Source organism: Felis catus, chromosome F2, assembly GCF_018350175.1.
Source record: "Felis catus isolate Fca126 chromosome F2, F.catus_Fca126_mat1.0, whole genome shotgun sequence".
Taxonomy (NCBI): Eukaryota; Metazoa; Chordata; class Mammalia; order Carnivora; family Felidae; genus Felis; species Felis catus.
In genome coordinates, this window is record NC_058385.1 from 82424237 (window position 1) to 82441494 (window position 17258).

The window sequence follows — 17258 nt, forward strand, 5'->3', positions numbered from 1 at the left end:
TTTTTTCAACGTTTATTTATTTTTGGGACAGAGAGAGATAGAGCATGAACGGGGGAGGGGCAGAGAGAGAGGGAGACACAGAATCGGAAACAGGCTCCAGGCTCTGAGCCATCAGCCCAGAGCCCGACGCGGGGCTCGAACTCACGGACCGCGAGATCGTGACCTGGCTGAAGTCGGACGCTTAACCGACTGCGCCACCCAGGCGCCCCAACATGGGGTGATTTTAAAACAATGCCGAGTAAAAGCAGCCAACTGCACAATGACTGGCACGCCTGTTCCGTGAGTGCTCAAAACGCACGCACATAGCGATACCAACAACTGTGCTCCTGCCGCGCCTGCCCACACTTTCCAGCGGCTCCCGGGACTGGCAGGAGATATGCTCCTCGCTCCTGCGCGCTCCTAATGCTGTGCTCCATTCGCTACCAGGGGTCCTCTGCACCCCCTGCAGGCGGGGCAGGAGCGCCCGCGGCACCGCCGTGGCTTGGGTAGTTCCCGACCGGCCCGCCGCCGCCACGTGGCCCGGCCCGGCCGTTCGACACCGGCTCTTCCGGGGGCGAGTTGCGGGGGCCGATCCCGCGGGACCGTGTCCGGAGGCTACTTGTGCCCCCGCAGCACGAGCCACACAGCCAGGTAAGAGCGCGGCCCCGGCTGCTGCGGCTTCCGTCTCCACCGGTAAGGGCCTTGCGGCGCCGCGGCCGTCGGCTCTCACCACCGCCGGCTGCCCCGGAGCGGCCGCGAAGAGAGGCCCCGGGCTCCGCCCGCTGGAGGCGGGACCCGCGCTCCACCCGGCGCCGACGCCAGCGTTTACAGCTCGCCGGCAACGAAATCCCTCGCGCGCATCTACGCTCGGGAACGGGCGGCACCAGGGGTGCGGGAGCGCGGGGGCCGGACACCGGCCTCGTCTCGGCGGCGACGCGCGCGCACACGCGCCCGGGCGGAAGTGCGCACCAGCGAGAGTCCGTCAGCCCCGCTGCACCTAGAGCGGCCCCGGAAGTTCTCGGGGCTGGGCCTCGGCCAACTTCCGGCCGCGGCGTGCGGGCGGCGCTGCGGGCTTTGTCGGCGGGCGGTGCTTTTACCGCTGGTCGCCGGGTGAGTGGGTCGTGTCCGGCGGGGGACGGGCGCGGGGGCGGTGGGGCCCGCCAGGCCGGCAGGTGTCGTGGGCGCCGCGCTCGGCTCTGGGCGCGGCCCGCCCCGCGCGGGAGTCTCGGAGCCGGGGCTTCGGTGAGCCCGCCTCCGAGCAGCCGTCGCGGCCTCCCCCGCGCGGCTGCCGGGGCCGCACCTTCTCTCCCTGGGGGCCGTCATGGGAGCAGATATTCGGGTCCCAGGCCGTGGAGCCTCCAGCTTAAGCGCCTTGCGCCGCAGTGCTCAAGTCGGCTAGCTCCTCCGGGGTGACCTGGGGGAGGAGGTGAGGGCTGCAGGTAGCGCTGCTCTTGCGCTCTCAGCCTGTCCCCTCTCTCTGGGGCCTCTGTGCTGGTGGGGGTGCAGAGCCAGCACCCCGTGCCCTGGCGGGGGTAGGGTGCAGAGGGAATTGGGCCTGAAGAATTCTCTGGCGTGGAGAAGTGGTTGGCTGCGCTGTTCTAGCTCTTTCCTAAGGGTTCCCATCCCTCTAGAAGTCTTTATCAATCCCAGTGGCTGGCTGCTGATGTCAGGAACGGTTTACCCTCGCCCCCTCCGTCCCCCCCTCAGAGACTGGTTACTTCATGGTGTCGAGCTCCTCGGCCGGGAGCACGCCTGAGGTTTCCCAGGAATGTTAGCGGGAGGCAGGCTTGGAACTCAGCAAGTTTGTGTGTAGAGGTTGTGCTCATAATCGCTCTTTGGCATGTCTTTTTTCCCGTGAGCCAGTCCCAGTGAATGATAGAGATAAGTGTCTCTTGCCCGCATGGGATCCGAGATCCTCATCTAACCTAGTCTTCAGGTGATAGCTTGCTCCCTGTCCACAGATATGCAACCTTTGACCCTGTTAGAGATGTAGTATTGTAACTGTGTTCACGACGCCAAGAACCACAGAATCTCTCTTAAGGGAGGCGTGGAGAAAAATTAGGGGGAGGGATTGCTCTGTTTTTTCACAAGCCTGCACACGCAGCCCCGGCCTCTCCTGAAGTGCTGGGGATGGATGGCTGACTCCTGGAAAGGTCTTGGGGGTGATGTGGAGACGGGACGGAGCTGAAAAGGCCCAGACAACAATCGTGAGCCACAGATGGAAGGGGCGGTGGGGGAAGCAGCTGACCCAGAGCGGGGCAGTGCCATCGAAGCGGTTCAGGGAGCCGTCAGGCATGTCCACTGCCGCCTCAGGTCGTGGAAGGTGACCGGCGTAAGGTCGCCGGACTTGTCAGGAGAGGAGAAGGCCGTCAGTGTCCTCGGGCAGAGCCCGGGGAGCAGGAACCAGAGGACCGTGGGGTGGGGAGGAGGGGACAGCAGCTAGTTTGGCCTGAAGCCAGTCACCTGCCTGGACCTCCTGGGTAGTTGTGAGGCGAACACGAGGAAACTAGAGACAAGACACCTTGCGGAGTGACCGGCACGTACCAGCTTCTCCGTTTCCTTCCTAATTACAGAGGTGCACGTTCTCCAGGAGCTGTGCTTCGTGTCTCAGTCAGCTGCCCCTTGCTCCCGTTATTACCAGTGGTGAAGCCCGGGCAGCGTAGTGCTTCCTTTCTTTAGGCTGTAAGCCGCAGACAGCGACTCTGGGAGCCTGTGAGCCCAGGGCCACGGTACCCTTGACCGGTGCCTGCCTCAGTGCCCCTCTCTTGCCACCCCAGGGCCGTTTGGGACTGCTCACAGGTTCCTGCTCCAGGTTAAGATCCCACTTCGTTTCCAACTCCAAGGATTTTCCCTTCTCTCTCAACGTCAAGTGTGTATTTACACGTGTTACATTTTACCCAGCAGATTCTATGTGTTCTAACAGAAGGGTGGGCCATGTTAGCTCAGTGTGTTGTGGGGTCAAAAGCATGCTGTATTTTGACTTCCTTTTGTTCATTTCACTCAGGTTTCTTTAAGTGAAAGTGTATCAGTGTAATTTTGCTTGAATTCACAGAGGAAAACAGCTAAGCAGAAACCGAAAGAAGGCGGATTTTCAGATAAATGTTTATTCAAAGCAAGGTTTAGCTCTCTGATGTTAAGAAAAAAATATGAGGGGCACCTGGGTGGCTCAGGTCATGATCTCACGGTTTGTGAGTTTGAGCCCCTTGTCAGGCTCTATGCTGACAGCTCAGAGCCTGCTTGGGATTATCTCTTTCCTTCCCTCTCTCTCTGCCCTCCCCCCTGGCATGCACACGCGTGCTCGCACTCTCTTAAAAATAAACGTTAAAAAAATTCTGAAGACCATTAAAAATCACTTTTTTTTTAATGTTTATTTCTGAGACAGAGACAGAGCATGAGTGGGGGAGGGGCAGAGAGAGAGGGAGACACAGAATCCGAAGCAGGCTCCAGGCTCGGAGCTGTCAGCACACAGCCTGATGCAGGGCTCGAACTCACAAACTGTGAGATAACCTGAGCCAAAGTCGGATGCTTAACCAACTGACGACCCAGGTGCCCCCCCCCCCGTTTTTTTTTTAATAAAAAAAATTTTTTTGAAACGTTTTTATTTTTGAGAGAGAGCTTGAGCGTGGGAGGGGCACAGAGAGAGGGAGGGACAGATCCGAAGTGGTTCCAGGCTCTCAGCTGTCATCACAGGGTCCCAGGCAAGGCAAAAAACACATTTTTAAAGCTATTTTCTCGTAGACAGATGAAAGCGTGTTTGCAGGGAGTTCAACAGCCCTTTTAAGCATAAAAATCAGAGGACGTTACTTTCAAGACAAACAAAACCCCAACATTTTACTGCCACCTTTGTTAATTAGGATAAGTAAGACTTAATCTATAAGCTTACTTCTGTAATACTCATTCCACGCGATCCAAGCAAAGCATCCCGTAACGGCGACAGATAACACTTGGGAAAAAAAACTTTTGCGTTAGGAACATGGGCGCTGGAGGAAGACGGATCGAGATTTGAACCTCAGTGCTGCCTCTTACTAGTTTGGTGACCTTGGGCAATGGACTTTCTCCCTTAGCCTCTGTTTCCTCATCTGTAAACTAGAGTAAATACCCAGGGAACACCTGCCTCATAAGGCTTAGAGCAGCGCGTGAGACAGTGGGAGTCAGGTGCTCGGCACTGTGCCTGGTGGGGCTCGAGGGGCCCTAATGAATAGTGCCCCTCCTCCCCCTCTGAGCTCTGAACCAATGAGGCATTTGAGCCCACTGCCGCCTTCCCACTGGCAGAGGATGGGCCAGAGCAACAGTCAGACTGTGGCGCCCTCTGCCGGGAAGCCCTGGCGGCTCGGAGGGGAGGGGCCGGCCGGGCCGAGCGAGCCGCCTGCTCTTCCCCAGCCCTCGGATCCTGCTGACTCCCTCCATCTCTGGGGGGCAGACAGCCCCAGGCAGGTGGGCAGAATACCTCGGGGAACGAGCTTCCTCGGGACACCAGGGGCGCAGCTTGGCACCCCGGGGGCACGGGGACGGATGTGCCTTTCGTGTCCGATCCGAATAGGGATTCAGTCACTACCTACGGTGGTGAAACCCTTCAGAGAACGAGGTGACATCTGTGTGGATGGACCGGAGCGTCGCAGGATATGTGGTAAATGGGACGGTTGCAGATGGTGAATGTGGTGTGATTCCATTCTCATTTTTGAAAATCGTGTGTGCCTGAGTAAGTGGATGTGTTTTTGCACAAGTGCACGGCCTTTGTGCAAGCAAAGTGTGAGCGAATGCGTGTAACCAGAACAGCTAACGGGGGAATCTGTTGAATTGGTGGGGGTGTTTACTGTGTCTATGTCGTCTACACTTTATTATTTGGAATACTCTTACAGTGTGTATCTTATGTTTGCAGTGGTTAAGAATTAAAAGGATGCAAAAGTAGAACAGGATGAAAAACTGAGCCGTATGGTCCTGATTTCATAAAAATACCAGTGCAGAAAAAATACCAGAGAGAAAATGCTAACTGGTAATCTTAGGTTTAAAGGTCATTTTATTTTTCTGTTTTCAGTCTTTGCATTGTCTCCGTTTTCTCAGTTGGCATAATTTATCTCATACCTTTAAAAACTAACTAGTTGAAAGTAATTTTTATAAGCAGGAGCAAGATATTTTTAAATCATGTTAGTGAGTTGGCTCAGGAGAACACGGTCAGTGAGCGCCAGCAGGCCGGCCTCGCGTGGCCCCGGTGCGCGCCGTGCCGAGCGGCGCTGCTCCGGGGAACCGTGTTGGCAGACCTCACGCAGACATGGTGCCTGACACAGACTTGTGCTCAGCTCCTTGTCCTCAGCGCCGGTTACTGGTATGTGGGCTCAGTTTCTTTTTCATCATTGGGAGCACCGCGTCTGAGTTCGGGTTGTTTATTAGCGTTACTTAGGCATTATTCAAGGTGCCATAACAGAGATTCAAAAAACTTGACTTCTCGTTCCGTTTCACCTACTTAGGCGGCTCTGGCCCTCAAGGCCTCTGGGAGCCTGGCTGCTTTGCCACATCCACGTGTCACCGTGGGTGGAGGTAGGGACCCCGCACACATCCGTTCCCTTCCCGTGTCATTGGCTGGAACCTGACCTCGGGACTCTACCGAGTGTAGTCGTTGGCTGGGCGGCCACGTGCCCGCTCAGATGTTAGGTGGGAAGCAGGGATGCTGGGCAGTCTTCGGTCGGCCATAGCTTACCCTCTCCCCCACTGCTCTTTGTCCCACACACCTGTCACTTCCTCTGGCCCAGATGGGCGGGCGTGGCTTTCTTCCCCAGGCGCCAGTGCGGTCGTTTGTACTCAAAACTCACGCGAGTCCTGGCCTCCCTGAATGCTACGCCTGCACGGGTTCCCAATGGAATCTGCAAACGTGTCCTGAACAGGCGGCCACCGAAGCGGTTCTAGGACCCGTGAGCCAGCAGTCCCACTCCTGGGTGTATACCCGGCAGAAGCGACCGGCATCTACGGGAGTGTTCACCGCAGCTTTAATCGTCGTCCAGACCACAGACACCTGAGGCGTTCGTGAGAAGTGGAGAAGTGAATGGTGACCTGTTCGTGCAGCGGTATGCTGCGTGTCACTGGAGAGCGTGAGCTGTCGTTGCCTGCCGTGGTGATGACTCTCGCGGGCGTGGTACTGAGCCAAAGCAGATACGTTTCTGGGGGAGCGATGGAAATGTTCTGGAAGTAGACAGTGGTGGTGGTTTTGCCATCTGAGGAATATTCTAAAAAACACTTGCTTGTGCACTTCAGGATGGTGAGTTTAGGGGTGCATAGGTGGCCCAGTCAGTTAAGTGTCCAACTCTGGATTTCCCCTCAGTCGTGATTTCATGGTTTGTGGGATCGAACCCTGCATCAGGCCCTGCGCTGACAGCAAAGAGCCCGCTTGGGCTTCTCTCGCCTCCCTAACTTGTGCGCGTGCGCACTCTTGTGCTGTTTCTCAAAATAACACATGTTTAAGATTGTGAGCTTTAACTCAAAAAAATGGGTGTGTGTCGAATAAAAAGCAGACACAAACACGTATGATTCCATTTAAATGAAATGTCATGTTTGTATTTTTTCATTTTTAAGTAAACTCTGTGCCCAGCATCAGGCTTGAACTCACGTGCCCAAGGTCAAGAGTTGCAGGCTCTGCTGACTGAGCCATTAAATGGGCAGAGTTCTCCTTTACTTACAGAAGTGGTTGCCCTTGGAGGGGGAGCCTTTGGGAAGACAGAAATGTTCTGTGTTGGCCTGGTGCTGTTAAACAGGTGTCACAGGGAGTTCGTCGAGATGTGTGCGCTTTGTACAAGTTGCGGTTCGCATCAAAGAGAAAATCGTGTTGAAAGGACGCCCTTCCTGGGCCAGAGAGCACGTGTTGCCTGGCCGCTCACTCTCCTTCTGCTCCTGTTCCACCCTGCCCCCAGCTTCGCCCTCAGAGGCGGGTCCTTGTCCTTGATGGCCACGTCGAAAATGGGTCTGGAGGGCATCCCTTCACAGGTTTGCGCAGCAAGGTCTGCTTCCCACTGGTGCAGATTTGGGACAAGAAGTGATTGTTTGGGGCCACCTTGGATGGAGCTCCCTGGAAGTGGACTTACTGTGTAGAGTTCTCAGGTGATACATCTGTGAGAAGGGCTGGATCAGGCACTGGGGTTGAAACTGAGGCTGCGGCCATTCCCAATGGAGCTGTGGGGTTGGGACCACACTTCAGGTGCCCCAGATGGAGACAAGGACACACACTCTGGGTTCCTGTGATTGGCCAAGCATTGGCTGTGGTGTGGTAGGCATCTGAGACTGCCGTCCAAGATCCCTGGCCCCTAAGGTACATAATGCCTTGGAGGGATTTTGCGGTTGTATTTAAGGTCCTGAGTCAGCTGTTGTAAGGTGGGGAGGCTCTCAAGATGGACTGACCTAGTCATGCATGCCCTTGGAAAGTAGTTTTCTACAGCTGGTGGCAGAAAAGAAGTCAGGGGTTCTATGCACTGTTCCTGCCTGAAAGATTCAGGTGTCCCTGGGGGCTGACAGCAGCTTCCAGCTGACAGTTGGCAAGGACTCAGGGAAAGTCCTGTGGTTGTAAGGAACTGATTTCTACTGGCATCTGAATGAGTTTGGAAACAGGTTTCCCAGCACTTCGAGATGTGACCTCAGCCTGGCTGATGCCTTGTGTGGCCCTGAACCGGGGTCTCAGTCACTCTGGGCTGCGCTCTGACCTTCAGAGGTGTGAGATGTCAGATGTGCCGTCTTGTGCTGTGTTTGTGGTGCATTGTCACAGGTGATGGACAACTAAGAGTGGGCCTTCAAAGGGAGGGTCGTGACCTTGTGGGGAGGCAGAGTCCTGCCTACAGTTGGTTCCCAGTGTGAGAATTTCAAAGCTGGGGATGGGAGTGGGCATGGCACCCTGGCACCCCTGACTGCACAGGCTTTCCCACAGCAACAGACCAGCGGGACGCAGAGCTCCGTGTAGGCCATCAGCACCCTGTGCCCCTACATCCCCTTCCAGTTCTTACCTTCTCCCTAAAGGTCATCAGGGTCTTAGTTCTCCCACACGGATCACTTTTGTCTGTTGTTTTTCTTTAACTTGATGTAGACAGAACCCTACAGTATGAACTCTCTTGTGACGAGCTCCTTCTGCTGAACATTGCGTCTTGAGATTCATCTTTGCTTTTGTATTTAGCAGGTTTCTTTCATTGCTGCGTATTATTCCCTTGTGGGAGTACTCCTCAGTCTATCCATCTCTCTGTTATTTTGGAGGTTATGAATGGTGCTGCTGTGAACATTCCAGCTCTAGACTTGTGCAGGGGAGGCTTGGTGTCATTGAGTGGATGAGAGGGGTGGGTTTTAGTGCCCAGGTAGTGCCCAGGATCAAGGGCAGTGTGACCATATAAGAAGGGAGGGCCTGATGTGGGTATAGACAGGTAGGCTGGTAGATACAGTAGGAGAAAGTTGACATTCTCATCTCATTGCTTCTGTCTTACTGAAATAAGGGCATCAGCTGAGCGGGAGGAGGGGGAGTATTGAACATTTGAGAAGAGAGGACAAAAGGGGTGGTCTTGTAGGAGAATGAGGAAAGTAGAGATTGCTGGTGGCTCTCAGGGCCCTGGTAGGCAAGGGGTTGTAAATGTAAAGAGAGCTCAGTTGGTGTAGATGCAGACGCAGAACAGGAAGCAAGTGGAATTTAACCCACGTCGGGATTTTCCCACGAAAGTGTGGTAGAGGAGGGGCAGGGAGAGTTAGGACTAATATGCAAGAAGACGGTTATAAAATATGACCAAAGATAAACACAGCACCATAGACCATGTGATCTAAGCTGGGTACAGAGGAAAGGGAGGACAGTGAAGGGGTGGCAAGGTCGATACATTTGTTTCTTTGGAAATGTGTCTTAATTTTTTAATGGATCCAAGCCACATCCCTCCCCATTAGTCTGTCCCCAGAGTTGGGTGTTGGAGGTGGAACCCCAGAGAAGCCTTCTCAAGTGGGTGAGGCAGGTGGCTGAGATGCATGCTGGGATGTCCGCATGTTGGGTGGGGAGTGTGAGCAGGGGAAACATTCCTCCCTCCCACTCTTTGGATGTGTGTTATCATCCACTGCTCCAGCAGATTCCTGTCTGTTGATAAAGGGAAAAGATGATCTTTTCTCCTTTATTTCAGATTCTGACCTAGGAACTTGTGACAAAGAAGGTGACTCTGGAGCCCGAATTTCTGAGGATGGAAATCTGCCTAAGACAATGTCAGAAACACTCACAGTGATGGAGCCCCCTGCCACTGAGTCTCAGGCACTCCCCGAACCCGGATTAGGGGAGCTGTTAGGAAACCCAGAAGGGCAGAACCTGCGGAGCTGTCCCCCTCAGGAGGGAGGTTTCAGGCAGGTGACAGTTACCCACTGGAAGATCCAAGCAGGAGAGACAGCTCGGGTGGGCAGTAAATCAGGAGAAAGCCCAGTTCTGAGCTCAAACCTCCTCCTCCTCCAGAGAGAGCTTGTGGAACGGGAAGCCCACCAGTGTGAGACTTGCGGCCAGACCTTCCCATTTAACTCAGACCTTGTAGGACATCAGATTGCTCATTCTGGGGAGAAATCTTGCAGGTGTGAGGAGTGTGGGAAAAGCTTCAGCCAGAGCTCCCACCTTGCTGAGCATCAGAGAGCTCACACTGGAGAAAGACTCTATGTGTGCAACATGTGTGGGAAGGACTTCATTCACTACGCAGAACTCGCTGAGCACCAGAGGGCACATGTGGGAGGAAAGCCGTTCCGATGCGTGCAGTGCGGGAGAGCCTTCCATCACAGCTCAGACCTGGTTCGGCACCAGCGAGTTCACACCCGGGAGAGGCCTTTCGAATGTAAGGAGTGTGGGAAAGGCTTCAGTCAGAGCTCCTTGCTTATTCGCCATCAGAGAATTCACACAGGAGAAAGACCCTATGAATGTAACGAATGTGGAAAGTCCTTCATTAGGAGCTCAAGCCTTATTCGACATTATCAGATCCACACAGAGGTGAAACAGTATGAATGTAAGGAGTGTGGGAAGGCTTTCCGTCATCGTTCGGACCTCATTGAACATCAGAGAATTCACACTGGAGAGAGGCCCTTTGAATGTAACGAGTGTGGGAAAGCCTTCATTCGAAGCTCAAAGCTTATTCAGCATCAGCGAATCCATACTGGGGAAAGGCCTTATGTATGCAACGAGTGTGGGAAGCGTTTCAGCCAGACGTCAAACTTTACTCAGCATCAGAGAATTCACACTGGAGAGAAACTCTATGAATGTAACGAATGTGGGAAAGCTTTCTTTCTGAGTTCGTACCTTATTCGACACCAGAAAATCCACACTGGAGAGAGAGTGTATGAATGTAAGGAATGTGGGAAAGCCTTTCTCCAGAAAGCCCATCTCACTGAACATCAGAAAATCCATACTGGGGATAGGCCCTTTGAATGTAAGGACTGTGGGAAAGCTTTCATTCAGAGCTCCAAACTGCTTCTACATCAGATTATTCATACTGGAGAGAAGCCCTATGTATGTAGTTATTGTGGGAAAGGCTTTATTCAGAGGTCAAACTTCCTTCAACACCAGAAAATTCATACTGAAGAGAAACTCTATGAATGTAGTCAGTATGGGAAAGATTTCAGCTCGACCCCAAACTTTAAAAATAATCAAAGTGTTCACCAGGAGGGACTTCCCTTGAATAAGACCACCATACATTTGGGTGAGAAGTCTGCAGGTCACGGGGAATGTACAGCTGACTTATAAAATAGCCATTCTCCAACTCAAGTGGGTGATGTTTAGAAGGGAGCGGCACGAGTTCACATGATTCCGTTCATGGGACTTGGGATGTGTCAGCATTTTCCAGAGTCTTAGGCAGGGCTGCTTTCAGAGTGGGCTGTCCCCTACTGCCGTGCAGCGGTGCTGGGCTGCTGTCCTCAGCTAGGAATGTGTGACCTCAGGAGAGCCACGAGACTGCACAAGTGACTCTGGGCTGGAACAGTGCTGGGGGAGGAGCTAGGTCTCAGAGAAGGTTCTGTATTTTCTTGCACAATTACAGGTCACCCCCGAGTTGAAGCCTTTTTAAGGCAGAATTCTGAATCTAATCTCAATACTTAAGAGAATATTACACAGTAAATTTTGATCTATTAAAGAGGCAAGTTGAGAAAGATCTTTCTTCTTTACAACCACAAATTGGCTCCCTGTTGTCCTTAGGATACTTCCCAAGCTCCCACTCCTGCTTTCTAAGACCTTTTTGCTTCCTGAAGTTGCATCCCCTGCGTAACCACCTGCCACGTGAGTGAGTGGTGTGGTGGCAACGCTAACTGGCCGACGCTCCCACTTAGCCAGGCTGCTCCTCGTCTTTGTCCTTGTTTGAATGCTCCCTGCCCCACACCTGACTGACTCCTCAGGTATCGTGTCAGGCTCAGCCAGCTACTCTCCCTCTGTGCTTGTGTTGCTGGGAGCACTTCTGTTACTGCTCTTTGTTCTATCGAAGTTACGTTGTTTATCTACTGTCTCTTTCCTCCTTACCCTATTGGTTCCTTAAGGACGTGACCATAGCTGACTGACTTATGTGTCCCTGTATCTGGTGCAGGACAATAAAGAGCACACCCCACATCTGTGTGTGATTGGCACCTCTCTTGCTTTGTCCTTTCTATACTGCTTTGTTTGAAATTTTTGGTTCTTGTTTCGTAACAGCATCGTTTACTGGTCTACAGGAAGTATCTTGTCTCTCAGCCCTGTTGATACCTTCTGCTTGTACTTAGAAGTTGTAAGCAACAGCTAGTGTAAGACTAGCACACCTCATATTTATTGCCTTTAGAGCTCACCCTTGACTTGTCCACTTGGTTTTGGGGAGTGCTGTCTTCGCTTGGTTGCCTGTGTATCTTTCTGATCCACTCTGATCCACTCTGATCCAGCGCACTGCACGAGGTTTTGTCTCAGTTCCATGATTGACCTCGTCGCTTCTGGTCTCTCCACCTGCTTTCTGGCTCCCTCTGTCATTTATTTGAAAATGTAGTGATTTAGAAGGACCAGTGCCGAACCCTAGGAAAACAGATGAAGCTGTTCAGTCTGCTGGGGAAGACAGATCACACACAGCGTTAAGTGCTGAAGTAGAAGTCCCGGTTGTGTAGGACACAGGTAAGGAGGGGACTAGTTGGGCGCGGAGGGTCTGGGACAGCTTCACGGAAGAGGTGACGCCGGGACTGAAAGAACCGTGGCAGCTCGAGAAAGAGAGTGACCTGGAGAGGACCCTGCAGGACAGGGAGGTGGCAGACTCCTCTTTTGGCAGCTTTCATGGCACGGTGGTTAACTGCGCAGAACTTGGCGGTCGTTTGCCTCTGAATTTCTTTTCTCTGACATGAACCAAAACGACCGGTTTTGAAATGACATAAACCAATTTTGTTTTGCCTGTGAGGGCAGCTTTTGAGTTCTTAAATTCCAGCAACCCTAGAAGCCTCCAGGGGTAAGTGATCAAGAGGGGCATACAGCGCTGCATCTTCTGGAAAACTCGTCATCAGTAGAGATGTTTCACGTGGTGCAGAAGAGAGAGTACCGGACCCCTCGAGTAACCTTTGGTGAGGTCCAGTTTGCATACAGTAGAACGCCCGTTTAAAGTGTACAGAGTTTTGAGAAACCGTATACCTGTGTAACCACCGTTAGAATAAAGAAAAATAACATTTTTATCACACGGCATTGTTCCCTCTGGCCCTTTCCCAGTTAATCCTACCCTAGTCCCAAGTAACCGCTTTCCGTCAGCGTGGATTAGTTTTGCTTGTTGTAGGGCTTCACATTAAAAGGACCCGAACAGTATATAACACCGCGTGTCTTCACTTCTTTTGCTTTAGCATGTTTTAAGGACTCAACCGAGTAGTTATGTGTTTCGGTATCTCTCTGCTGAGTAGTGTTCCGTTGTATGGACAAACCATTTGTTCTCATCCACACGTTGATAGAAATTTGGGTTTCCAGATTTCTTACGAATAAAACTGCTATGAGCATTTGTGTAAAAGTATTTATTTGGAAATGCCTCTTTATTTCTCTTCAGTGAATGCCTAGGAATTTACTTTCTGAGTTATAAGTGTATTTTTAACTTTATTTTTATTTTTTTAATGTGTATTTTTGAGAGAGAGAGAGAGAGAGCGAGAGCGCGAGCGTGAGTGGGGGAGGGGCAGAGAGAGGGAGACACAGCTCCAAGTGGGCTCCAGGCCCTGAGCTGTCAGCACAGAGCCCGACGCGGGGCTCAAACTCATGAACCGTGAGATCATGACCTGAGCCGAAGTCGGACGCTTAACCGACTGAGCCACCCAGAAGCTCCAATGTGTTTTTAACTTTATGAGAAATGGCCAAAAAGTTCTCAATAGTGGTTGTACCATTTCCTACTCCTGCCACACTCCTCTGAAAAGTAATCCACCTTGTTGTGCGTGATGGTGTATTTGCGTTTCTAATTTGTATTTGTCCGCCCAGTGATAGCATTGAGCATCTTTTCGTGTACGTGTTGCCATTACCTGTCGTCTTTTGTGATGTGTCTACACACCTTTTGTCCATTTTTAAAAACTTCTTTTAATGTTTTATTTATTTTTGAGGGGGGGAGGGAGGGGCAGAGAGAGAGGAAGACACAGCGTCCAAAGTGGGCTCCAGGCTCTGAACTGTCAGCACAGAGCTGGACACGGGACTCAAACTCACCACGCGATCGTGACCTGAACTGAAGTCACGTGCTTAACTGACTGAGCCACCCAGGTGCCCCACCTTTTGCCCATTTTTTAAATTGGGTAGTTTGTCTTATTACTGACTTGTAAGAGTCTTTTCTATATTGTAGACAAGAGTCTTTTTTCCAAATATATATTCATTACAAATACTTTTAATCTTTGGCTTGCCTTTTCATTTTCTTAATGGTATCTTTTTTTCTTTTCCTTCAAATTTGTATTTAAATTCTAGTTAGTTAACATGTAGTGTAACAGTTGGTTTCAGGAGTAGAATTTAGTGATTCATTACTTACATATAACACCCAGGGCTCAAAACAGGTGCCCTCCTTAATAGCCATCACCCATTTAGCCCAAATGGTATCTTTTAAAGATTAGATTTAAAAACCATTTTATTAAGTCTACAGTTTACCAAACTTTTCTAGTTTGTGCTTTTTTTTTTTTTTTTTTTTTGAGGAGGAGGAGGGGCTTGCTTTATTGGGGGGGAGCACCGCACGTGGCCAACACGTGAAGGCAGCCCAGTAGGCACCCTACTCATCAGCTCAGGGACACAGGAAGTTCTGCTAAGAAAGATCAACTGGAACGTGGGTTCCTCCAGGCGGCTTCCTAGCCTCATCCCTCTGAGGAGTCGGGACGCTCCCGACCATTTCCTTGAAGGCAAATGTGGTCACTACAGGTAGAGCCCCTCGGGGGCCTTTTTTTTTCCTGATTCTCTTTTTTAAATTTTTTTTAAGGTTTATTTTTGAGAGAGAGAGAGAGAGAGAGAGAGAGCGAGAGCATGGGAGGGGCAGAGAGGCAGACACAGAATCTGAAACAGGCTCCAGGCTCTGAGCAGTCAGCACAGAGCCCGACGCGGGGCTCGAACTCACGGACCGCAAGATCGTGACCTGAGCCGAAGTCGGACGCTTAACCGACTGAGCCACCCAGGCGCCCCTTGAGTTCTATCTTTTTGTTCCAATGGCGTCAATTTCATCAATAAACACGATGGATGATGCGTGTTGTTCTGTGACTCAAAACAATTCCCGAACGAGTTTGGGCCCATCACCCAGGTACTTCTGAATAAGTTCAGAGCCAACCACTCTGAGGAAAGTGGCTGAGGTTTGGTTTGCTACTGCTTTGGCCGGTGAGGTTTTACCGTGCCGGGTGGTCCATAGAGAATGACCCCCTTTGGGGGCTTTATACCCATCTCTCCATAATATTCAGGATGAGTGAGAGGAAGCTCCACAGATTCCTTAATTTCCTGAGTTTGGTTGTCCAACCCCCCCGGTGTCAGCACAGGTTTCCTGGGGGGCCTTTGCTACCTTCATCACTGTGACCAAGGGATCTGTGTCATCGATGACCTGTACCTTGTGGTTGAGCAGGACTGAGCAGCCTGGTTCCAGGAGGTCCTTGTCTACAAAGGAAAGAATACTGACGCAGTGTCCTGAGCCCACAGATGTGGACACGATGGCACGATTGCCCTTGATGATCTCTTGCAGTGTTCCTACCGACATTGGGGTCCCCCTCAGATCGTCCACCTTTGATCTTTTCTCCTCTTGCTTTTCTTCTAAAGGCTTCGTTTGTTCCTGATCTCTAATAAACTCATTCTCCCTGAGAAGAGAGTCTTTCATTCTCTCTCTAACCTCGGTAGTTTTAAGTGGCACTGAGTGTGATGTGTCACCGGTGGCAGCTTGCTGGCAGCATCTGGTCCCTTCTTTTTCCCCACTCTAGTTGGCACAGGAGGTCTGTATTTCTTTTTCTTGTCCCTGTCATCCTTCTTGCCACCTCCAGGGCCATGACCACCACTCTGACTGACCTGTCTTGCTTTGGCCACTAGAACCGCCACTATGGAAAATGCATCTCTTGTTTATGTTTCTTGAGTTCTGTCTAGGTCTTGAAAAAGCTGTTTTCCAATTGTTCTTGTTAGTGTGTGGAAATACATTTGATTTTGCTATGCTGACCTTGCATCCTGGAACCCAGGTGGATTCACGTACTGGTTCCATTAATGATTTTCTAGATTCTCTGGCATTTCTTATGCAGATAATCAAAGAATTTTCCTTCCTCCTTTATAATTTTTATAGACCTTATCCCCCCTGCTTTATTTCGCTGACTACAGCGTCTTGTACGATTTGCGCTCGAAGTGATGAGAAGACATCCTTGCTTTGTCTTGTCTTGATATCAGGATAAGGTTGCTTTCCAAGAGTGGTGGAGCATCCTACCCACATCTGTTTTCTGAAGTCGTTTGCATAGTAATTTATTTTTTCCTTAAATGTGTGATAGGTTTCACCAGTGAAACCCTGGGGATTTCTTTCTGATAAAATTAGAAATTCAATTTTTTTTTGAGAGAGAGGGTGCATGAGCAGGGGAGAGGGGCAGAGGGAGAGAGAATTAGTTACATTTTAAATGATTTCCCTCCTTCCTCGTATTGGTGATTGGTATCTTCTACTTTTTGACCAACGTGGCTAGATATTTACCAATGTTATTGCTGCTTTCAAAGAAACCGCTTTTGTTTTCCTTGATTTTTCTCTATCGTTTGTCCGTTTTCTGTGTCATCGAAATAGAATCGTTATTTGTTTCCTTCCGTTTTGAACTAATTTCCCCTTTTCTAGCTTATGGAAGTGGAAGCTTACATCATTCATTTTAGATCGTTCTTCTTTTCTCACGTGAACACCGAGAGCAGTTTTCCTCTAAATACCGTACCGGCACTCTGTAAATTTTGATATGTTGCTTTCATCGTCATTCCTAGTTTCCTATTTCTCTTGGGAGTTTTTCTTTGACTATGACTTACGTAGAAGTCTGTTTAACTTCCAAATACTTGGGGCATTTTCCAGTTATTTTTAGTACTGATTTCTAGTTTAATTCCATTGTCTAATCAGACAACATGTCCATGTATTAACTCTTTTCGATTTAATACTTGTCTTACAGCCCAGTTGGTGGCTTATCTTGCTGAGTGCCCCACGTGCCCCTGTGACACACTTACATCCTGCTGGTGTCAGGTGTTAGGATTCTGTGCACGTCAGGTCAGTCTGTCTGATAGGCTTGTTCGTGTGTTCTGTATCTTTCCTGATTTTCTTTCTACTTTTCTGTCACTGAGAGAGGTATGTTGGACTCCCCAATTATAATTGCGGATTTGTCTTTCTCCTTTGATGTTGACAAATTTTATGTATTTTGCACCTCTGGTTTCAGTTACATAAACATTTAGATTTGCCGAGTTTTAAAAAATTTTTTAAATCTTTATTTTTGAGAGAGAGAGAGAAAGAGAGACAGAGTGTGAACGGCGGAGGGGCAAGGAGAGAGGGAGACACAGAATCGGAAGCAGGCTCCAGGCTCTGAGCTGTCAGCACAGAGCCCGATGTAGGGCTCAAATTCAAGAACCGTGAGATCATGACCTGAGCCGAAGTCGGCCGCCTAACCGACTGAGCCACCCACGCGCTCTGATTTGCTGGTTTTTTGATGACCCTTTTGTCATTTAAAAGTATCCATCTTTGGGGCGCCTGGGTGGCTCAGTCGGTTAAGCGGCCGACTTCGGCTCAGGTCACGATCTCGCGGTCGGTGAGTTCGAGCCCCGCGTCAGGCTCTGTGCTGACAGCTCGGAGCCTGGAGCCTGTTTCCGATTCTGTGTCTCCCTCTCTCTCTGACCCTCCCCCATTCATGCT

At 50.8% G+C, this 17258-nt stretch overlaps 1 protein-coding gene and 1 pseudogene across 2 annotated transcripts; one reads left to right on the plus strand and one right to left on the minus strand.

Annotated features, from left to right (window-relative positions):
* Nucleotides 1–288: 288 nt before the first annotated feature.
* On the plus strand, nt 289–12935 carry ZNF623 (zinc finger protein 623). Of its 2 annotated transcripts, none has more exons than XM_019823230.3 (2): nt 289–630; nt 9099–12935. In XM_019823230.3, exon 2 carries the CDS (start codon nt 9176–9178, stop codon nt 10685–10687), a length of 1512 nt encoding a protein of 503 aa, XP_019678789.1. In that variant the 5' UTR covers nt 289–630; nt 9099–9175; the 3' UTR covers nt 10688–12935. The 2 variants fall into 2 exon arrangements, with proteins under 2 accessions (XP_019678789.1, XP_019678788.1); XM_019823229.3 differs by lacking the exon at nt 289–630 and adding an exon at nt 948–1089.
* A 1578-nt stretch (nt 12936–14513) lies between these two features.
* LOC101090994 lies at nt 14514–15570 on the minus strand (annotated as a pseudogene).
* Nucleotides 15571–17258: the final 1688 nt, after the last annotated feature.